The 24,287-nt window shown below is 37.8% G+C and overlaps 2 protein-coding genes across 2 annotated transcripts in view; one reads left to right on the top strand and one right to left on the bottom strand.

Moving 5' to 3' along the window:
* PLPPR5 (phospholipid phosphatase related 5) overlaps window positions 1-12,901 on the top strand; it is a 78,866-nt gene extending 65,965 nt beyond the window's left edge. The window contains exon 6 of the mRNA XM_084211748.1: window positions 12,857-12,901. Within this exon, the coding sequence (XP_084067874.1) occupies window positions 12,857-12,880 (24 nt within the window). The 3' untranslated portion in view covers window positions 12,881-12,901. The remainder of the gene's footprint in view (window positions 1-12,856) is intronic.
* SNX7 (sorting nexin 7) overlaps window positions 7,653-24,287 on the bottom strand; it is a 28,685-nt gene continuing 12,050 nt past the window's right edge. Inside the window, exons 7-9 of the mRNA XM_084211746.1 lie at window positions 21,413-21,499; window positions 15,813-15,965; window positions 7,653-8,018 (exon numbers count right to left, since the gene is read on the bottom strand). Coding sequence (XP_084067872.1) covers window positions 7,938-8,018; window positions 15,813-15,965; window positions 21,413-21,499 — 321 coding nt within the window. The 3' untranslated portion in view covers window positions 7,653-7,937. The remainder of the gene's footprint in view (window positions 8,019-15,812; window positions 15,966-21,412; window positions 21,500-24,287) is intronic.

The raw sequence follows: 24,287 nt of genomic DNA, 5'->3' as shown, positions 1-24,287 counted from the left end.
TATTATGGGCCATACTTGAATAGGAAAAGAAGCAAAATAGTTGATGAATTATTCATGCAGCTTTAGCACTGATGCAATAAATATTACATGGTGACAGAGGGAAATGAAGAATTTTGAAATGAAGAAAGAAATTAACTACGAAGGAAAAGCACCTGAAAATTGGAGAAGGTGAATACAAAGATTTGAGATATGTGAATAATAATGAAGAGACTTAAGAGGCAGAAATAAAAAGGGTGGCAACTCTGAGTCACTTCAAGAGGCAAAATACTTTTCCTCTTAGTTCTTTCTCTACAGAGAATACACAAACTTCCTGAACCTCCTTCATCTCTGTCTAAAAACAAAATGAGGGAAACTAAAGAAGAGCCCCCTCCCCAGAGTCAGCCAGGTAGGACCATATCTAGATCTGTCTAAGGGCGTTACATGATCAGAGGTACAGATTTACAAAAGGGCTGAAATGCAGAAAAATGCCATTTTAAATATCAAACAATGTCTTTTTTATTTTGCAAAGTAACTTCTCAACAGCTTAATACTGAAGTAGGAGAATAGGACTGTGTATTTCTTAAGGACAGAATCCATAAGGCTTTTATTATGCTTTGGGTACACATTCAGCAGTTTTAGCTGCTGGGCCACTGATCATGTCTGAATGGTCAGTCAAATCTGCTTTGACATGCTGTGTTGAGGAACAACAGCGTTAATTCCAGGTTTGCTCTTCTGCTCAGATGTAGTGTGTACAGATTCTCATTAGTCTTATCAGTTGACTCTTCTATTTTAATATTCAAAAAAACCCCCATTTTTAAAATCCTATTTTTATGTGAGAGAGGAATTTAACCTTCTTTTTCTTCCAAATGCGTTCCTATTGACCTCTCCTTTACAACAGTAAATAGAAAATAGGAGAGAAGGAAGCAGCTTTAAAAACCATCATATTCCAAACAGATTTTGAAACAAACTTCTTTTCTAAAGTAGAAATGGGGACACGTTACACATTTTTTCCCTATTGACAATGGACTTGGTCTTCTTTTAACCTCAGGAGTTACATATTAAGATGAAATGTTTTACATTCATCATTTCTGTAAATGTCTCATTTACAAAATCTGTCATGGGCACACCAGTCGCCTCCTTATTGGACATTTACCAGCTTTGGCATATCAATCTATCTCTTGCACATCTGCTCAGAAAATGTAATTAGTTACACCCATATGCTGCAGAAGTACATGATAAAACTTAGGAAACAGAAAAGGCCAAGAGACTTGACAGCCTTTCTCCTTCCTACTGTGTGTATTTTGTTGAAGTCTTAGGAAACTGAGAAGCTTTTCTTGCCCTCTGCCACAGGGTGGGGATATCACTGTGTCCTAAGCAACTTCCAGAGACAAGGCAAAGCAATGTATAGTTTGTTCTAGTAGTGATCACTTTGGAACAATAATTTATGGTTTAAAAATGCATAGCATTCCCAAACAGGCACACCTTCTTTCCCTGGTCATTAAAATATTATGAACATGTCCTTGCAAGGAAAGGTTAGATAAGATGGACAGGGGCCTCATCAGAAGTTTTGACATGGGAGTCCAAGATGAGAAGCTCTTGCTACAGCAAATGACACTCATATGTAGCAAGTATAGAAACTCTCAGCTTGTTGATGAGCTTTTTGTCAGCTCTGCTCAAGTTTGCTGGCAAGTGCTGAAGGAGAGAGGGACTTAAAATCCAAAATGGAGCTCTGCCTCAGCTACCAAAAGTTGGTTCAATGGCACCTTTGTGCCACTGGCTTATGGATAGAACTATTCCATGTTCACCAATGCTCAGCCTGTGCGTACACTGGACATGTCTCTGCAAAGGGGACGAGCAGAGGGCTGGTGTAACTCCCTTGGACTTCATTCAGGTTCCTTTTTTTCGCTAGGCACTACAGATACTGAAACAGAGCTGTTACAACTGTGATTTATCAATTGATTGCAGCTTCTTCGACGTTCATCCCAAAAATGAAATATACTCTGGATAGTTCCATCTCCATGACATGGGATTTGCAGCTTTTCTCAAGATCTGTTGTAATGAAACATTAGTTAAGTTTTTCACTGATAGTACATTATCAGCCTCAGCTGGTGGCGTGTTTAAAACCCAAGATTACACTTCAGTTCTCAAGAGATCTGAGTTTTCAACAGGACCTCACAGTGTGGATCAGAAGCCACTGGCCACTAGTTATATAATACAAAACAAACAAATTCTGTAAAGGCTGAATTCTGTCAACTCTGTTTTCATGTTTCTTACTGAAATCCAAGACAATGTGTTACTGTTCACTACATTAACAAAGTCATGGTGATGTGGCATTACAGAAACACCATTTTAAGTTCATCTCTGACATACCACATTCAGCTGTGTATGTTGTTTCATGGCTCTACATTTTTCTTAAAAAAACCTCCAAACCCACTTTCAAATTATCAACATTCTTTTACTTCAGTAGGGGGTTCAAAATCAAAGCTGTTGCACCTCCAGCCTCCACCTTTTCTTCTAGGATTAACTGGGAAGAAAAGAAAAGCTTTCATAATTACAGAGATTTAGCTTTCTTTATAAGCTTGCTATTTTAAGCTCTGTTTACAAGATGACAATATGAAACATCATTCAAAAACAGTGTGAATTGATTACATTCTTCTGAACAACATGTAGCAGTAGCAAATGCATTTGTAACTGTTTTCTACAGCCCTATAATTAAGATTTTATTGCTTCCCTTCTAAATACACTGCCACTGCTGAAGAACGGCTGAGATAAATTAAATGAAACAATGGAAAATGCTGCCCCCTCCCCCCAAAAATCACCTTCCAACCTTTTAGGAAAAGGTGGTAGAAAGACTGTGGTCAGTGCCAAATACAGGAGTAAGTCAAGGTAGTGATTATAGTTTTCTGCTTCTGTTTCTTTTCAATGAGCAAATTCTCTCCAAATACTGTTAATAAATTGAATTTTGATCAGTTGGGAGAGAGTCTTTGGTCTCTTCATTAATTTCCATGGGTCCTGGATCACAGCATGGTGATGATGTAGTCAGCAATCATATTGGGAATGTTTAGCTATCTCAGAATGAATGAAGAAACCCAAAAACCCAAGAAACACCATATAAATACATTTGAATTTGCTTAGAATTACTCAGAGATTCATTTATGCTCTGATCTTGCATTTTTTAAAACTAAAATTAATACCAATACGTTAGTAAAATATATGTACCACAAAAAATGAATTAGAATAATCTAACATCTGGATCCGTGTTATTGGAGAGAGACTCCAAAGAATAATCTTCAAAACCCTGCAGTGTATTTGTTCTGAATAAATACTTTTGATAAATGAGATGACATTACAAAGCAGAGATGAAAAAGTACTTTTTTCCATAAAGGTTTTCCAAAAGACAAACACATGATATTGCTATACATGTTATTTGCCCTTATTCTATGGGCAAATGAATGTATAGCAATATCATTGATGAGCTTTATCAAATTGCAGATGATTTTTCAGGCATGGAAGCCAGAATTCCCATGGCAACCCTCACAAACTTTACATACACATTCAGTGTAGGTAGCAACCCATATAATATAGGAACATTTCAAGTTAAGTGTTAAAAACCAAGCTAAATATAATTTAAACCATGAAAGCAAATATCCTTCTAATTGTATCCAAGGTATTCTTTTCCTTCTGTCCTATTTTTTGATTTTCTATTTTCTGAAATCTATGTCTAGATTGCAATCCAAGTGATAGATGCCAGTTATCTTTCTACCACTCCCAGAATCTGAGTAAGAGACAAAGTGTAGTTCCTCCTTTTGCTCCTCAGCATCTCTGGGCACTGGGGTGGCCAGGAGCCAGGGATTGTCCTTGCCCAGCGTGTGGCTCCCAGCTCCTGGCTCCCAGACCTCATTTTTCAGGTCTCCAGAACCTCCCACATCTGCTGAAAGTTTGTGTCCATCCTTTTCAGGTTCAGATAAGTTGTTGCCTCTCTATTCCTCCCAGTAAGGCAGTGGAACCAACACTGGGGGCTGCATCCAGATATTGGTGCAGCTTGAAAATTGCAGCACAGTGGGTTTTGTGAAGGAGTTCAGGGTTCCTCCTGTTGGCCTGCACTTCTTTCAATCACTCTGCATGCAATAAGGAGCCTCTGTGGGATTGCATAGATAAGGCTTCTCTCTCTTCACGATGATGGCAGGACTAGAGGAAAGATGGTGTCTGTGACATGCAGCAGTTAACAGCAGGTCCACACAGTAACAGCTGCAGAGCTAGCAAGCGCTTTATTAATGTTTTGCTGTCCAGGTGCTTTCTGCAAAGGTTTTACAATCTCCTCCTCTACTCACTCAGGTCAGTTGCACCAGCTGGCAGGTAGGAACTCCTCCGTTTGTTAGAAACAGGGTTATTTAGCCATTTTCTTTGAGTAAATTTAAAACATATCAGAGTAGCTGATTACACACACCTCCTTCCTCATCCATTCTTCATGAAATTGTAAGGGAGTTTGTCCAAAATAGTGGGCAGTCCTGATGTGTGATATTAAAATATGATTTAGACATATGAAAGAAAAACACTTCATACTCCTCATGGCCTGTAAAGCTCCTGCAAAAATGTTGATTTCATGATTAATTTATGCTAGCATTACCCTTATTTTAGTGATACTAGAAGTGAAATCCTAGTCACAGCTATCAGGTAAATGAAAATAATTCAATACATAGTGCACAAATCTTTTTGAATGGTCACTATTTCAGGCATAGTCTGACAGCAGCAGGGGCCAGAAGAACCTGTATTTCTTTCTTTTTTCTCCAGACATACATGTTGCCATAGATCACTTGTGAAGTAATAGAGTCTGTATCAGGCAACCCTTTAAAATCATTCAGTGCTTAGGGCCACTGATTTCTTACACACATCCCTGTTTCACCTTTACTGCCAGCAATTTCCTCTGGTGATAGCTCCCCTGTTAGCTACCAGAGAAGGCTTTTGTTCTTTTTTTTTGTATGTGTTTTCAGTCTAACGAGAGAGAAATGCATTGTTTACAGGCCCTAGATATGAACCACTGACATACACAGAACATGAAAATCCAGTGAGAGGCAGACTGATTTTTAGTAATCAAATAGTTTAAGCACTTTCCAATCATAAGCCTAAGGAAGGCAAGACTCCACAAAGGAAAACTCTTTGGAAATAAGTCTAAATGGGCAATAGATTTTCTAAAATTCGAAGTTTCGGAAGTATTTGCATGACATGCAAAGCACAATGTTTAGTCTCAACAACAGACCTTATTGTTACATGATAGAGCAACCAGAAATCAGGAATACATGGTCACAAGAAGGCCTCTCTAAAACTGACTGCTTAAGTCTTTACCACCTAAGTTATGGCCTAGCTAAGAGAAAAAGAAAGGAAAAATGCATCATGAAGATAATGAATATTTTTACCTAGAAAACAAAATGTCCATTGGTGCTTCTGATTTCCAGATGTCTCAAGTGATAATGTTCTAGTCCAACAGAATATACAGGTAAAATCAATGCAACACACATTGGCACTCCCTGTCTCCACTAACCAGACATTATATGTCCTTAGAGGTGCCTAAATTAGCAGCATGGTAGTAATTTTTGGTTACACTCAAGTATTTCTAGCCTTCCAGTAAGCCTGTTCAAGCTCAATTCCTTTAACCTCCACTTAGCAGTAACACTTTGAATACCAGATGTCTGTCTTGTTGCAATCCTGTTTATAGAACTGTACATTACAGAGAAATTAGGAGCTAAAAACAGCAGGCTAAATTGAGTATTAATAAATGCAAATAAATGCTCACTGGGGAAAAGCCAGTTCTCCTATATATACACACTGATGGATATTAAATTATTCAGTAACCTTCAGAAGAGCTCTGTGGACAGTTCTGTGGAATGGCAGCTCAGCATTCAGTGGTACTTCAAAAAATAAATTAGGAATATGATGACAAAAATCAAAGCATAATTATGACAACATGTACATTTCTGGTGTGTCTGCATTTTGAACACTGGTTGCAGCGGAACTACAAAATACAGAGAAAAGCAGTAACAATGAACACAGATGTGAAGTGCCTTTTGTACAATATGGTATTAAGCTATGGCTTTTCCTCTGGGAAAACAGGCAATACTTGGAAAACATGCTAGAGGTCTGTAAATTCTTGAGTGGCACAGGGAAGACAAATAGGAAAGAGCTGTTCATCTCTTCTCACAATTTAACAGGCAGAAGGTGTTACCTGAAGTTGTTGGGCAGCTGGTTTAGGAGATCACAAAATTAATTGATTTTTCCTACGTATTAAGTTGTGGAATTCATTGATATTCATCATGGTAAATCCTATGAGTTTAGATGAAAAAAAAAAAAGGGAAAGCCATTAAGGCTATTAAGCATATTGATAGTATTGATAGAAGCTCTGATGTTAAAAAAAGCATCAGGAAGGTACAGTGGGAAAAGAGCACAGTCTAGCCACGTTGTTCTTCCCTTCCTCCTGCAAGGATCCACTGCCAGCATGGCTGGAGGAGAGCCTGTGAGGCACAACCTTTCAGCACTGCACTGCCCTCTGAGCACAGACTCACCTCTGCACGGGGAGCTGTCCACACTGGGAGAGATTCATGCCCCCTGCAGGATTTCAGGGGCACCTTAACTGCCACTTCATAGATGAAAAAAAGAGAGCTGAGCTTTCGCTACAACTTCATGAGGGCAGCATGAGAGTACTTTTCCTAGCATTGCTGAAAAGGTCATGCTGGTATTCCAGGTCTTATTTGCAATATGCATTTTTTAAGATCAAAGCCACAAAATCCTTGCCCAGCTTAGACAGGTCCACAGCCACCCAGGAGCAGCAGCGACGTGCTCTGGAATTTTCCCCTGCAGCCATTAGGAGACTGACCAGAGCAAGCTCACAAAATGCCACCACAAAAGGTGCAGGTGATGGCTGAAGCCCTGCTCTTCTGCAAGCCAGAGCCCTGGTTAGGCTGTCTCTGATTCCTGGACCTCATTCTTTCCATATAAAGCCTGTGGCTTTCTCAGACCTTAACCACTAGAGAGAACTGCAGAAACTACAGCTGCAGACTGGAGGACTTAGTGGGTGGAGTAATTCAGTGACTGGAAGACTTTATTGCATACTGTGTGAGTGAATCAGCTGATCATTTTAATCCAAACCTCTTATTTTCTTAACCCCTCCTCTTCCACACTGATTATCTAAAGAGGAAAGAAGGTGAGGATTACAGGAGTGTCAGCCATGGGAGTAGGTTTCACCCTGCAAACTTCAAATGGAAGTTCTTGTGTTGGCAGGATCAGTGCTGTGACTAATGGTATCGCTGTACAGTCTGTTTCGTGAACTGTCACTTTTTTCTTTATCCTATAAAAAATGTAAAATTGAAGATGTCTAATAAACATCTAAATAATGCAAACTGAAAACTAAATTATCAACACTTTAAAGCAGCAATAATCTTACAGAACATGTTTGGCATCTTTATGTCCTATGTTGCCATTGGGCAACTAGAAAGATCTATTAAAATAATACTAAAGTACTAGTCCTTGAGGACTATGTGACATAATTCTGTAAGTACAAGAAATTACTCAAGAAAGAGAATCTAAGAAGCATGGTAAAATACCAAAATACTTTTAAAAAAGACAAAGATACAGACTGATGACAAACTTTCCTTATTCAACTTTTTATTAAAATGGAGCTATTTTTACATATTTAAAATACTTTATATCAAAATTACACAATATTTATGAAAACAATTGTAGGCAAATGCATAAAAATATGTAAAATCAGAGCTAAGCAATACAAAGCAATATATAGCATGTTTCAAAATGTATTTCAGGACTAGAATACCTGAGTGCACAATAAGCTGGTTTCCTGCATTTCACTGATTTTAACAGTTAAATTTAATAATGTATCTGATCTCATATAAAGCACTTTGGTTGGGAGAAACTGCATGGAAAAGGCAGAGATCAAGCAGAGATATTACTCAAGGCCTGTCTTCAGAATCTTCATCCACACGAAGATCCACTGTTTGAGATGCTAGGAAGGACTCCCATGTAGCAAGGCACTTAAAGAAACCAAACACATACATGTGAGTACAGCAGAGAGATTTCTGTGAACTGTTAGCCAAGGAGAAAAAGAACTTAAAAAAAATTGCAGAATACACACGCATTGTCACAAGCTGCTTTTGTAGGACCACGGGAAGAGCAAAATACGGTTTCCTAGGCAGCTCAGTATATGTAAAATGTTAGCTAACATGCTGAGTGAGCTGTAAAGGTCAATTTTACATAATGACAGGCACACACTGTGAGCACTGTAATTGTATGTTGTAGCAGGGAAGATGCTAACATTAATTATGCTCTTCTTTAATCTCTTCCTTTAGTTACAGGCAAAGATCTCTTCCAAATAGAAAGCACATTGTCAGGCGCCGTTCCCTGGTAATCTCTGTGGATTCCTAATGTATACCCAATTTTCCTTCCAAGTTAAATGAAACCATTTTTTTTTTCTAAATAAGGAGAGAATTCATTTTTCCCCAGAGTAATGGGAAAGAAACAGAACCAGAAAGGCAGAGGCTGGGAGTAGGGAAATTGTTATCCTTACAAGTGGTGTTTCTCGCCTTATGGAAAAATGTATTTACAATTGTAAAAACTATTTTTTTAATCTGAAGCATCAATTCTGCAGGCAGTAAAATGAAAAAATCAGAAAACCAACAAAACCCCCCAATTTCTTTGGTTCAATTAAGCTTAAATGAGTGTTGGCAGCTTGGCAAGCCATTCTAAATCATAAATTATTGTTGAGAGCCATGTCACAAGGTAACCTGCAGTGAGTTGATGCTTGTTACCCAAAGCACCAGGTTTCTACTCTTTCAAGTCTGCCAGTAGAACAGGACAGGCAAATTGCTGCAGTAATTTCCTCGTTCTGATGCTATTGAAAAAAAGCCCTTGAAATGGAAATGTTCTTACAAAATTTTGACTTATACATTCATACCTATTGTTCTTGACAATGCAGCTGATTTACTACTTCCTCTACACAGTTTTTTTCCCATGAAGAATCTTTATTATGCACCATAAATAAGTCTTCTGAAATTTCCCAGGAAACATATATTAAAACCTGGACAGCACACTCCATTTTCCTGCACTTTGAATTAAATCAGTCCCCTAAAAACAGTTTATTTCCTAACTGAAATCTTTTGCCATCAACTGTTCAAGCCACAGCAACCTGCTAAGCCCAGTGCATTGAAACACCTTGTCATCTGTCATTGCTTAGGAGACATGAAAATGACCCTGCTTGAACTTGCAGCCACCTAACTCCATTAGACATTTCTTGTGAATGACTTCCAAGCTCTGCCATGAAATATGGAGATTTAATCATACTACAGTGAAGAGCTAGGTCCTGGTATAACTGCATGTCTGTGTGTAAGCAGATGAGTGGGAGGATCTGATAATGTTAAATATAAGCTCGAACAGAAAGACAAAGAATACACACCGGATGACTGGAGCTGGGGGAATCCATGATGATTCAAGGATACAGAACCAGGGGAACCCATGAAATTAAGAGTGACAAAAGTAACAAGAAAAAGAAAAAACAAGCAGTAGCTTTGTCTCTAAAGACAAGAAAGTAGAACAAGTGGGTATGCAAGAAAATGAAAGCAGTTAAAACAGCCAACTGAACTAAAAGATCACAAAGAAAAAAGCATGAGCTTATTTTTGCACAGGTTTTTTGGCTATTATCAGGCACGAGGTCATTCCTGTTATTCACATTTTGTCCCCTAGACTATGGATACCATGAATTTACTGCCTCAGTCTTTCTCTTCAGATCTTGCTGACAAAAGCCCCAAGTAACTTCTGCTGCTCTTGCACACAACATTATGCTGCTGTTCAGAGTGTATCTAAGGTCTGAATTATTGTGAAAAGAGAGGACTAACAGGGTAAAATTCATGTGGAAATCCACTTTCTTCATTGACTTTTTGGAATGGTACACCAGGGAGAAACAGTGAAGATACTGCCAGCCTGAACAGTGAACTACAAGTGTTGAAAACTGATTTCTGATTAAAAAGGTCTTTTTGAGCTTTTGTATAAAGCCTTAAAGTTTGATCATTAGATACTCCCCTACTTCATGTGACACTGTGGCAGCTGAATGTATCTGAGAGGCTTGAGCTGGAACGTGGCCTCTTGGTTGTGAAATGTCAGTGAGGCAGCTGCCAGCCACGTGTCTTCGCTGTGGCACTCAAACTCCTCCATTTCTGTTTGTTAGAGCCCAGCCTGGATCACCATCCTAGAAAGCTGCAAGGCACAGCTGTTTTTCTAAGCTTTTTCTAGGTGTGGTACAAGAAAACATCACTTTTTCTTGAGGCATCTTTCATTGGCAGTGACAGATTTTTTTCTGAACCACAGTTTAATTGAATTACCACAGAAGTCTAAGTTTTGTTATTCCATAATTTCAGTAATGTGAATTAAAATACATGTTTCAGCATTGGCTGCAATGTAAAAATGGCTTTGTGTTATCTTTGCAACACTGAGCCAAGCTGCACATGTTAAAATGCAATCATAATACATCGCTTAACCAGATAGATATGATCTACTGAAGTCTGTCCAGACAAAGATGCAAAGCATTTTTTCCACACAAGTTATTCAGCTTTTAATTTATCCCTGTTTATATAACCAAAACACATTTTTCAAAATGTAAGAGCAATAGTGGCTCATTTCACTGTCAGACATCACAGTGCTCCTACAGCTGACAAATTTTATAATTAACCACACCAAAACAAAACTGGGTCCCTGTGCCTTAGGCTCAAGCTTTTCACATTGTGAAGCATGAACTGCATAAACGACATTTTGTTAGTGATGTATGCTTCAACATTATTACTGAATTATTTTACTCCATTCTCCTGGGAAGTTGAAAATGGAGATCAAAACAGAGGATCAGCCAGTTTTCACAAAGGAGACAGGAAGGAAAAAACCCCAGAAAATCCAAACTGAGGAAATTAAATGTGTTTGCACAGGATTGAAATTCATAATCCAATTACTCGTAAAAGCCCAATGGAAAACATAAAAAAGCCTAAATACACAAAATGAAATAGCAAGAACTTAAATAAGGCTACTTTACCTAAAATATTCTGATTACTACCGCAGGACACGTATCTACTCTACAACATCATTCTTAGAAAAAGCAGCAAAAAGTTTTTCATGTAGTACAATTGCATATATAATGAAAAAGGAGCTATAACAATAGAACATGTAGTAAGGATGCTAGCAGAAGCAGTGTGTCACATGCCATGTGTGTTTCTGTTCCAGTTCCCAGTTATCCGTAGCTGATATGTTTAAAATAGCATTATGATGGAATTTTTTGGAGTAGAATCTGAAAATGAAGTCTTGTTTGTGTCTGAGAGAAACAGAAAGTATTTTCATGATTTCTGTGTGCAGGGGAACAAAAACTAGACTGCACAGAAATAGCAATTCTCACTCCCAAAAACATCTTCCTGAAATTATTTTTAAAAAATTGTAAAGGTTGAAATGCATGAAGCTTTAAAGATGCATCTGCCTTTGAAGCAACGTGCACGGGGACAAACGGGCTTAGATGGGGGAGCTTTTGAAAATCTTGTGAAGTTTGGTAGCTGAACTCCCAGGCATGGCTAAGGTAGGATGTGATCAACATGCAGGAACAGCCAACTTCCTGCTACATGGCTGCTTAAATGCATCACTACAGAGGCTCTAGGGCAAATAACAAATCTCATCTATTTTTCTACAGCTTTTACAAGACCAAGAGGTGCATAAGGGCTTTGGAGTTAGAGGGAAGTTGCTGTTATGGGGCACAAGTATTGCTTTGCCCTAATGAATCTTTTGGATCAATTAATGCCTGTACAACAATGTAGGTCACAGAAATATACTAAATTGTGCTTGAAACACTTAAGAAAATCAGGAAATTATTTATATTTTTGAAAAATAGCAGGGTGCGCCAATACCAACAAGAATCTGACTATATCAAAGCTAACTGATTTTCTGATTAAGATGCAAGGGTTTAACAGGATTCATTTCACATGTGATAAATAAAATCAAATGCTATGCTGTAAAACACAGGTTCATCCTTGCTCAAGAAAAAACAGATTCTTTCAATGCCAAAACTAACTATTGTCCCATTTTAGGAAAAAACACCAATCTGTTTTCATTTCCTGGAGTACCCAACAAGCAGTGGAAATGCAGACTCTGGTATATTTTCTGGATTTACAATGTATAATTAGTCTTTGGGTTGGGCTATAAAACCTAGCCACTTATTCTGGTGGTTTTTCTGAAAAGAATAGGTTACCAAAATTCATTGGCTACATACGTATTAACTATACTAAACACATGAGAAAAAGTGAAAAATTTAGCATATGTTTAATGCTTCTATTCTTTGAAGCCAGAGTTCAACAATGCCTGGTTTGGTTTTGCTAGTCTGCAGCAGCAACACTTCAAACCTGCCAGCTGAGTAACACTGCCAGAACCACCATTAATTCTGTATCCTGCTTTGGATTTAGTGATGCTGCATCTTTAGAATATCTATGTCTAAATTAATGAAAATATTCATGGTGACACTCAGTTTCTCAGATGAAAGCTCCACCCTGTGGACAGTTTGTGATTCCAGCTGTTTGGTAGATACCTCTGCTGGACTAAGCTGTCAGACAATGGTGTCAAGCCTAAGGCCTGATGAAAAGAAATAAAATAAATGGTAAGGTGTTACCACCTGCTGAATCAATGCTATTTACTTCAGAAATAGGAATGAATTGATGAACTTTTAAAAACTAAAACCTTTTCATTTTGTTTCAGAAAGTCCTCCTTATTCTAGCAATGCATTTATTGTCATTGTAATTACAATATTATTTTGTGGAATGCAGAGAAACTTGAGGATGTATTCAACTCTTTTCCACAGGAAAGGAAGTACAGAACTGTATGAACCACTGAGACCAGCTACAGGAATACCAAAAGATTGGTCAGTCATGGTAATTCTCGGCTCCTAAATGATTTTAAATATATTATAACAAAGCTTGCACATTATCACTTGAAAGCTTTCACACAGGCCCGTACAGGAGCACCCTGTAAATCTGCAACACTGGGCTTTCATTCACGTCTTTGTTACCACAGCATTGAGAGACACAAAACAGCTGTAGAAACAAAGGAACACTTCTTATCCAAGTTTAATAAATGCAGATAGCCAGTGAACTGGAAGACTACAAGAATAACTTTTAAATTGTAAATCTGGAGAAACATAATTACAGGTAACACTTTAGAGTAACATTTACACTTTAGAGTAACATTTATTTCATGTGAACATTAATTCAGCTTAAGGAAGAGATAATCTTTTATGCTAGCTACATGATGCTTGACAAGTTGACAGCACAATCCTTAGGCAACTACAATTAAGGTAAAACCCAAACAAACGTAAGGTCATATTCTTTGCCCATTGTGACAAAGATGAAATGACATTTTGGAAATTCTAGTGTATTTTGACATGCTGCTGGGTTGTTTTTGACCACAATGGCTTGGGTTTATACAGTTTTGAAGGGCTGCATTCTCTACTGCAGCAGCCATCAGAAAATACAAGACTGCCTTTCTCTCAGTACTTTGTGGTTCCCAAAATTTAAGGGCTGCAGAGAATGACTGTGAACAGAAATGACTCCTCCTTTGATTGTGTGCCTGGGAAATGCAGTCAGCAAGGGGAATAATGAGAAGCACAGTGAAATGCTGCTGTAGAGAAGAGAATGGGACACTGCTCGTGGAGAGGCACAAATAGTTTAAGTGAGGGGTGGAGGAAGTTGTGGAAAGGATGAGAAGCAGGTAGTCACTAAGTTAGAAAGCAGGAGATGATTCCTTATAGGAGCTGGACAGAAGAACTGGGCAACTGAATCACATTCATAGCATCCATAATTACTGGGAAAATGCACAGATCATGCTTTGGGGAAGAGAAAAGGCAGGAACATGAGGGATGTTACAGCAAGAAAAGGCTTAGTAAGCATCAAAGGGTGCATCAAAAGTCTGAATGAGTAACTTCAGACATGTGAAAGAATGCTAATGAAGCAAGTAATAACTGAACAAGTAAAAAACACTGTAACAGACAGTGTGTTTGTGCATGAGTTTAATGAGTCGGACTCAAATGATTACATTTAAGGTTGGATTCTCCTTCCTACTGAAAGCGTAAAAATAATATTCTGCTTCTCAGGTTTCTGAGATTTCTGAAGTTTCACTCCCAAACAGCAGGAGCAGATGCCAGAGCTTCTTTTCCTGCTGCTTTCTGGAAACTACACTTGTAGTTTGAGATACACAGGCCTCTGACAGTAATCAGTAATCACTTCTCTAATAATTAACCATAACCATTAACCACGGGTCTTAAATAAATGATTTTTACGTGAAAACTCCCAATCAAAATATTAAATTTATCAAGTTCTTTTGAATATCATGATTAGATAATGATTTTCTGATAAAACAGAAAGAAATTGGTAAGCTCTTACTCTGCAAACAAGGAGTGATAGAGTTAGCACAATGTTACTTATTATTGCAACTGCGTAGGAAGATAAGGGGCTTTTTCTAAAATGTAGGTCTACAAAGATGTAACAGCAAAACCATTTAATGAAGATTTCATTATTCAAGAAAAGTACCAAGAAAAGATTGTGCCTCAGTATGAACCAACTTGTCTGGTATTTCAGAGGCTATTTAAGAAGAACCTCTGGCAATTACAGAGACAGATGAATAGTTTTCTACAGTTTGTGGCTTAAAAACAGTAATTTCATATACAATATGTGCTTTGGTGCTCAGGATTAAACTTCTAATTCAGAAAAAAACCATTTCTAGACAGGAAAAAGACTCAATTATTTTTATATTTTAGCTAATCATTCACAAAGAAAATATTCTAATATATTCAGCATTGCTTTAACATACATTTTGCTGCTATAGAAGTCAGAGACCATCAATAAATGAAGACAATGTTAGAGGAAGCCAAAAGCTTGCTGCCTGATTTCTGAAAATATTTTGATCTTAATATATAACAACAGATTGTCAATGTCCATGCATCTCACAGACTGCATGTCAATTAATTAGACTTGATGATCAAGAGCTCTGTCTTTTCAATTATGTTTTAACAGGATGATTTGTAAAATCAGAGCACTGCCATTGGCTAATGTGCAATCCATAAAAGGTTCAGACTACAGGACTGAAGTTACAGATACCAAATATATCTGTGAAAATGACTAATTTATGATTAAGAGATGGCTCAGTGCATTCCATTATTTTTTTCCCCCAAAAGTAAAGAGAAATTATTTTAAAAACTTCAAGACATCTGGGATATTTTCAAAATGCGCATTTCAATCAACATTGTGTTACCCATGAGAAAACTTCACAGAGTGCTTAATGTATTTTGTTATATGCTTTCAAATTCTTCTTCCTAGCATATATTCTTGGAAATTCTTACCAAGAATATTGCCTGAGGCATTTGAGCTGAAAATAAAAATCTGGTGGAATCACATTTAAAGGTTTTCCTCATACAGGTCTGAGTGTTCCAGAGGGCTTCTTCAAGCTCTCACAGCAAAATGTTTCCAAACTGAAACATAGCAGCTGACATTGAACCAAAAATCATGTTCCAAGTTGTTTTGGTTAGTAAAACAAGAGTGCCCTCTGTCGATGATGAACTCAGGATCAACGACTTGGGCACAATAAAACATATTCTCATTGAAATCTGTCAAATTAAGGATACCTGCCCCACTATTCCCACAGAAACTGATTGCAAAGTTATCAAACATTTGAACTAAAATGGAAAAATTCGTCTTTACAGAGAACCCATGGACTTCTCCACTGAAATAATTAAAAAATAACATTTTTGTGAGAAAGAGTTTTACCTCTTCATAATAACGGAGATTATTCTCAGCCACATTCATAAATGTTGATCTCATGTCCCACTGCATGTTCTGCTTCCACCTGTCCCAATCTGCTTTCAGAGCATTATTGGCACGTTCAACTTTGTCTTCAAGTTTCCCAATCTCTTCTGAGAACTAAATATTAATTTTAAACATTAAAAAAAATTAGGAAAATCACCAATTACAAAATTATTTAAATCAATTGACTGTAGTGGAGACCAAGAGAACTGCAGAACTAAGGTTGGTATTTCACTTAGCAAAAAAAAACTTTTCCCAGGGATAAATTTAAAATTAATTCTTAATTAATAACTCACTACAATTTCTGAAATATTAATAACCGAAAAGAAGACCAGAATGAAAATGTTTCTGGAAATATATTTTTTCACTGAGAGAAGTTACAGACTCTGGCACCTCTTCACTAGCACTTGACATTACTGCATCAAAAAAGAAATATATAGAGGGCTTTACTGAAGCAGAATCAGTTGTACAAATTAGATTTGGCGAGGAAAACTGAGAAAATCCTGTCAGAATCTTTGATAACAGGAGAAAACAAAATGGGGAGAAGTCAGCAGAAATCAAAATCATAAACTTTCTGATTTCTTGCCTGTCGCATTACCATCTTTTCTTGTGGAACTGTGTATGACCATATGAGGGAAAAAGAAATACAGAAGCAGAGAAAGAAATTAAATGAAAGGACGTCTACAGAGAAGAAAGCATTTCCCAGCAATCCAGGACCCAAAACTTTGAGGGCTACTCTACAGACATTACTTGCTTCTAATTACTGTAAATGCACAAGCTGACTTGCCAGCTGATGGGACTAAGTGGACAGCAGGCCTGTCTTTAATGAGGTTTTCTGGTCTTAGTAATTCGGTTACCTATTGTCATTTACTCATCAGCTGTGTCTGTTTTGGCTGGCACCAGGTCACAGAACGAGGCAGATCTCCTGTGGCTACAGTGCAAAATCCCCTGCTGGGACTGCAGAGCCACTGTCTGCAGCAGGAGGGAAGGCAGGCACAAACACCACCAAAAAAAGGAACATCAAGCAGGAAAACTTAATTCCTTGAATTGCTTCTATTGCAACTCAGGCTCCATACATTTCTTCTTCGTCCTTATATTCTGCCATAAAGCAAATAGTTTCCTCCTTATACCACACCTGTGTAAAGTTGGATAGTTGCTTTTGCTTTCTGCAGAGCTGGTGTTTTTATTGATAGAAAGTTCAGGATTCCAGGACTAACTTCCAGGATTTTAAAAGAATGCTTATGCTCCTGGTAGAACACAGAAACCTCAGAACTCAGAGCAAGGCATGGAAAGTCTGGGTGCACAGCCTCCAGCTTGGACCATGCAGGGGAGAACAGTGATTGAGGGCAACAGCAGTGATGCTGCCATCAAACACAAACTCAATCATCAAACAGTGCCTGAAAGGGTCAAAGAACCTGGATCCCATTCAGCTCTTAAAGAAGCCAAGAACTCCTTAGCTAGTAAAACTGAAAATTTCATCTGAATCAATGCTATCCAAGTCAATAACAAACATTTTTAGTTAGATTTGATTTTCACACTGATTTTCTTTGCTACACTTCTAGGTTAATGACATACTGGTTATTAATGAGGAACAATATGAAAAAAAAATTATTTCTACTTTACTGAAAAGCCCAAGTTCAGTTATCTGGCCAAACCACTAATCAAGTTACAGACACGTATAATTTCAACTATTAAAACTGCATTCAAAATGAAAAGGCTAATCCAAAGCTTAAATGTGGGGGGATTACCTTTAAAGAAATTACAGACAACTGGATTTGGTATTTTGACCATGTTCCATGCTAATTGCCTTTCCTTCAAATACCAAAAAATGAATGCACACAGAATACTGAAAATGATGACATTTTAAAGATGATTTAGAGTAGGAAAGGCAGTTGAATCCATTCTCTGCTTTTGCAAAAAAGAAGTTCCTATGGAGTCTGCACACATAAAGAACTTCTCTGACTTAGAAGTCCTGGCTGCAGCAGCTTTTCCTTACCTCAGTCTTTACAACCTTATAACTTTAAGTTATTTTACAGTTTGTTTTTGTCTAGCCTTTTCTAGGAACTACAAATTTCTTCCATACTGTAGTCAGAACATGATATGGACAGGCAGACTCTGTTATACAACTCTGCCTGGACATGCAGTTTAAACATCCCACTCTAAAGCCCCAAAGAAATCACACATTGTATTAAGGCAGGGGTTGGACTTATGGTCTAAAGGCAGCATTATGCCACGTGTCACCATGTCACGTAGACACATTCAAGGTCTACTTTTTCAAAACTGCAAAAACCCATCAATGCGACTCTCTTTAGTTGCCATGACAGCAGAAATTGAAGAAGAATGGCTTGGACTTAACAAAAACATCTAGTTTTTAAGTCCAAGCCAAAACACACCTAGTGTGTTTCTCATTTACAAGGTGTAAATTGTTACAATTGATCCTGCAAATTAAACAGGATTCTGAATCCATTTTCTTACATGGATCTCATTGAGGCAGCCAGTGGGAGAAATGAAATCTCCCACCAGTGATGGCCACTCATCAGACATGGGACCAGAGCTCAGGAAGGTGGGAGCCAGGCATTGCTGGGGCAGATGCTGCCGGACATGGACTGTGTGACTGTAGCCAAAGAGACATGGCCCAAAAGCCAATTTACATGGTGACACAGTATTTTACACCATCTCATTATGCAAAACAGCATGAATTTCTACCTGCTATGTGAATTAATCCTACAGCTTGGTGATACTAACTCCTTTTTAGCCTGGAGTTAAAACACAAAACATATTCAGAATGTAATAGATTCAGCATTTCATCTCCTTACTACTCAGTTTCAAGCCTGAACACTAGAATCCTTAAGTTAGCATTTAAATGCTTATCTTGCTCTGTCAGAGCACATTAATTCAAACCTTTTTTCAGAATTATTATCAGCCCTAGTGGCAAGACTAAAACTGTTAAAAATGCCCAAACCATAGAGGGATACACTAGCATTGCTGTGTAACCTTCAGGATGGAGTGAGGGAATGAGGGAATCATGGAGCAGCATATGCCACTATCTTTCCAGCCACAGCTCTGCAGGTAAGAAATGTCTAGATAAGCAGGAGGGTACCAAAGTCGGGCCCAATCTCTCTGTCAGAGCCTGCATCCAAAATCATAGTCTTCAAATCATCCATACCCTGAATAACTGCCTCCTTTGTGGACAAAATTTTGGAGTAGGAACCAAGGTTTTGGCTTTTGTGGCAACACCAGAAGCAGTTTCTAACACAGCTCAAGAAAACATTTTTTTCCCAGCTGATTAGCCTAATGTCCCATCAGGTTTAATTTGCAATTTCAGCTTATTTCATCTGCACTGACCTTAGGGATGTTTTACATTCTTTCACTGTACAACCTTGCATTTGTTAAATCATTTAACGTTTGCCATGACCAATGCTAAATATCTCACAGCCTTTCATCAGCTCTAATGACAGTCTGAAACTCCTTATCTGTGGTGGAAATGTACTTCAAATGAGATTAGGGTTCATGCCACTCATTGTCAGCAAAATCTCTGGCTACTAGATTGCACTGACAAGTTCAATCTGACATTTGTGAGATCATTAGAAGCTACAGGAGTTCTGCTTAGGAATAGATATGTGCAAATACACCCAAACTTGGTGTCTGAGACCCATTCCAACAACATACCTGTGTTATGACCACCTTTCCCAAGGAATAAGTCTGGTTAGAAGTGTTAGAAAAATACTTCAACACATAATAAAAATGAAAATACAGTAAAAAAATGACCAAGAAAATAGTGCAGTCACTTGAATGGTTAAAAATAGCAGTACACCATTCTCTGTTGCCAAACTATCCTTACTAGAAAAAGGCTTCAGCTTCTAATTAAGAAAAGGTCTTCAGGATACAGCTGCCACTCAATTAGAGAACACAGGATTTTATTATCAGATTAGACTAACAGACATCTGTTTTACTGCTCTTCTGAGACTGCAAGAAGAACCAGACTCTCAAAAACAGGATTCTCTGAAATTAGTAAGAAATAGAGGGGTTGGAAAGATAAAGCAAAGATATGAACACCTGGGGAATCAGAGTGTCCAAAGCCTTTACCAAACTGTAAATGCAGATATGGAAACATATACACAGTGAAAAAAATAAGTTTGGGCAAACTGATTTCAAAATCCTACTGGAAGCAAGTACAAACATGTCATGATAGAGTAAACCATTTTCAGTATCAAATCAAAATGGTACAATCAGTACTATGCTAAAATAAAAATATCCTTTTTTTATTTGTAACAGTTCAGGAAGAGGGAGTGCATGCACGATGTCTGAGAGCTCCATCAGATTATAAGAGGAAATGCATCCTGAAAAGATAGTCCTGCCAGGCTATGGTGTCTTTTCTGCAGTAAACTAGTCTGGCTGCTAAACAAGCTGTATGGAACTGAATTCATCTCTGAATGCACCTGCCATGGCTACCCAACTCCCAGCCTAGGGAGCTTCTCCAACTCACCATCCTCTGTGCATTTTATAAGAGCTTCAGGCTTTAAACTAAGAAAAAAGGTCAGAAGAAACAGCAAATAGAAAAAAGTAGAAAAATAAAAACAAATTACAGAACACAAAATTTCTGCTTCAGGAAAAAACCCCAAAATCAGAGATATTTACTTAATGTCCCACTCCAGTACACAGAGGCAAATTGTTATATAATATACCATAGCCATTGTAGATATCAGACTTCAGCAATATATTCTTATTTATTCATCTCAGTGCCAAAAAAATCAAATGAAAATATGCATTTCAAGTGCCAAAAACTATCTAAATAGCTCATCTTTACATGGAAACTAATTAGAACAAGCCAAATAAAAAGTATCTGAAATGTTAAAGATTTTCTCCTTTGATGTACTAAAATGGTATTAGTCATTTTTACATATTATTTACACGGTATAACACTTAGTGTTAATACTGTGCTAAAAGGACATTATTTAGACTGGAGAGTTTAACAATCAAAAATTTTAAAAATGCCAGTTCTCATCCCAGAGATTGTTTTTAATTGGCTGCTGAGCCTTGCTGGTGGTTTTGGGATGCCTGCCCCCATGGGGTACCAGTTAGAGTCTGACTTCACTAGAATGAATGAAAGTTTCATATTGGAAGCAAAAAAAAAAATCCCTGGGCCCAACTAGAAAAAACAGAAACCTATAAGAACAGAATGCAGAAGATTTTCCTTTAAATAAGTTTAATGAACAGTTTTGCTGATTCTAATCTCCCCCTCTACCTCCCCTACATCAATGAAGCAGCAGCTATGAGAGCACTGCAGCAACTGCTACTTTTAACTGCAAGTGTGGAATAGAAAAGGTAAAAATGAGCTGTGGTACAGTCTGTGTTGACAAAGGCCAGTGGTCGCCCACCATGACCAGCAGCCCAGCTACTGAAGTGCTGCTTCTTCCTGGTGATGGCCTTTGCCTGGCACAAGAGCTGCCAGAGGTGGAGACAGCCCCCAGTCCCAGCCCGTGCCTCAGAGGCCAGTGTCCTTCTGCACCTCTCCTGCCGCTACAATATGGCCTGGAAGAGTCTGGCTTTCTGAAAACACTTACCAGATCCTTCTCTGTCTTTTTATTGGCTAAAGCATCAACTTTGGAATCCAGCTCGCCTTGAATTTGGTCTCGCCTTTTCAAAACACCCTTAGTATGGAAGAAAAAAAAAGAAAAAAGAAAAAAAAGAAGTAAACTGCACCAAATTTTAGCTCTTTAAGAAAATCATCAAACAAGTTGGCTATTTGATAAACAAGACCACAGAATGATACCATTTAATAATTTTGACATATGTTTTATAAAAAAAAAATTAAAATAATGAAGATTTATTTTTCCATACCTGTACTTTATCTTACAGGCTTTTCAATAATCTTACTAAATCCAAAATCAGTGCCACAAGAATCTGCCATACACAATATCACTCACTGCCAGTTGTATGAGCAGAACTGCTACAGGAGTTTACTTGGTATCAGCTTAACTTACAATATATTCATTTATATACTTCTGCTCATGAATTTGCCAAATTTCATGAACAGAAGTATCTTGAGTAAAATTTGCAATATAAAGTAGAATGAGTAGAAATAATATATAAGGTATTATTGAAATTGTGACTTTAACCTTTAATATTTTTTTGTAAGTGCCAAATATAGTTCTGGTAAATCAGAAAAATTAGATAAAGTTATCATAGGAATTAAAGCTTTTCTACCATTAGTATATGTGCTTATTTTCAGCATATGCAATTTTTGAAACTATCTTGTCAGGTATTGGGTTTTTAGCATAATGTCAAAAAAATAATTAGAAAGGGGAAGCAATATTACTGTTAAGCTACAAAACACAAACAGTATTACAGATTAAATTTCCATTTCCAATGCTCATTTGCTCTGAGACCTTCATGAAGCCTTACAAATGTCTCTTTGTCTTAGCTTCCTTATTTAGAAAAGAACACTAAGATGTGCTTATCTTGCAGAAGTGTTGCAAGGCTTTAGTCTTTTTGAAAAAAAATCAGAAGCAGGACATATATAATTCCAAATCTCAAAACCATCTTTTACATTACCTTGCCACAACTGGTTTTACTGCTTCTTCTGCAAAGATGTTCAGTATTCACCTCTAGCATAGGGCATGTTGAAACAGCACGGGGCACAAGCAGCTCTACCTTCTCTAGCTCTATTTGACTGAGTTCTCTCTGAAATCTTGACACTTTATCTAACGTGATAGAATAATTTAAGAGCTTAATTTTCAAGTAATTTTTCAATGTTTCTTTTTGAAGAGGTAATCACTATAAAAACCTGGTAAATCTGACTTAGGGCTTTTCTGAGCAATAGATCAGCAATCAGAAAATGTTTATCTGGAAGCACAAAAGCAAAAAAAAATGTCTGGAACAGCTTTTCTTCATAATACAAATGTTTTCTCTTTTTTCCTATTTCTTTTGCCTTTCTTAAAACTTTTAATGACAGCTTGGCAACATTTATCACATATACACTTTAAATTACAAGACAAAACCAATTAACATTAAGGTGCTACATTAGAAGCACTGACTTCTAACTGCAAACAAAGACACTACACTTTTAAAACATATTATTATACTTCTACAGTTTTTTTGTACAATACTTAATGGTACCTTGCCACAAAACCCACACATAATTTTATGTGGACCCATAACTAATTAACACTGTAATGTGTACCCTGAGGGATAGCAGATTTGTTCTGTGTGTCAGTTAGGAAGGGGTTGGTCCAGATGTAAATATTTTAGTCATGAATTCAACTCTTTTCCTAGTTACAGGCTGAACTTTCAGCACTGGAAAATACAAGGATTGTATTGTATTGATCACATCTTGTTCTGCACATTGGCATGTGATCTTGGCAGCACTGCACCAAGGTCCCTGTGATGAGGGGTTAAACACACCTCTGAAATGCTTACTAGTGGGTGACTTCCATAGGGTAATTTAGGCATTTTATTTTAGTGACTTGTATTTCCCTCTTCAAAGTGCAAGAAGGAAGTAGTAAGTAAAATAAAAATCCATGGTGAACGAAGGGAAAGGAACAGTTGTGGAACAGGAATGAGCTACTGAAGACTTCTCCCTTGGACAGGTCCTCATGGCACCCTAATACTGTGTTGCAAGTGCTGCATCAAGAAAGCTACAAGCAGAAAAAAAACTGCAGTGGGCAACAGTAAGGTGTGCAGGAAGAGCCAGGTAATCATTCTGGGGCTTGTCCCCCGAAATCTTTCTGTGCTCTGCACAAAACAGAATGCCTGAGAAAGGGTGACGGTGAATCAGGCTGCAAAATAGAAGGCAATGGGCGGGCAGCATCTCCTCAGCAGCACGAAGACTACAATTGCTTGTGGGTAACAGGTGCAGAAATTCTGTTAGACAAGGTTGGAAGTGGGGGAGAAGATGACCTGCAATTGCTAGGACAGTAATCTCCTCAGATCTTTTAGCAAAGCAGTACCTACCTCCATCTACCAGAAAATAATGAGTACTGTGAGATACAGGACATTTTGTATGGCCCCTTTTTCTGTGAAGCTTGTTTTAAAGACAGCAGTCATTGCAGCAGGAATTCCTAAATCTCAGTAGCTAAGCCTTACTGAGAAACTGGCAATACCCTGCTGAGTGCCACCAAAGGCTCAGTTAACTTGGGTCTTGCTCTACTCATGGACTGTAAGACTCTTGCAGCCCTACCCAGAAACCACTGCAGCAGGAGCTGGTTCCCAGCAGTAACACAAGAACAGATTCTGCAGCTGGCATTGCTCAAAACCTAGACAACGATGGGCTTGTACACATGTTCTGCTTTCTGTAGGCAGCAGAGTGGGAATTATGACATACTGAATTCAGTTACTTTATTATGTTGATTATCCACCAGCACTGACTGTATCAACTCTGGAGTCTGATTTTTTACATCCTCTCCAAGTGTAAGCAAAATACATACATAAAGGGAACTG

This window comes from Fringilla coelebs, assembly GCF_963513975.1.
Source record: "Fringilla coelebs genome assembly, chromosome: 9".
Classification (NCBI taxonomy): domain Eukaryota; kingdom Metazoa; phylum Chordata; class Aves; order Passeriformes; family Fringillidae; genus Fringilla; species Fringilla coelebs.
Note: the sequence above shows the minus strand (reverse complement) of the source record. Positions and strands in the feature narration are given on the sequence as shown.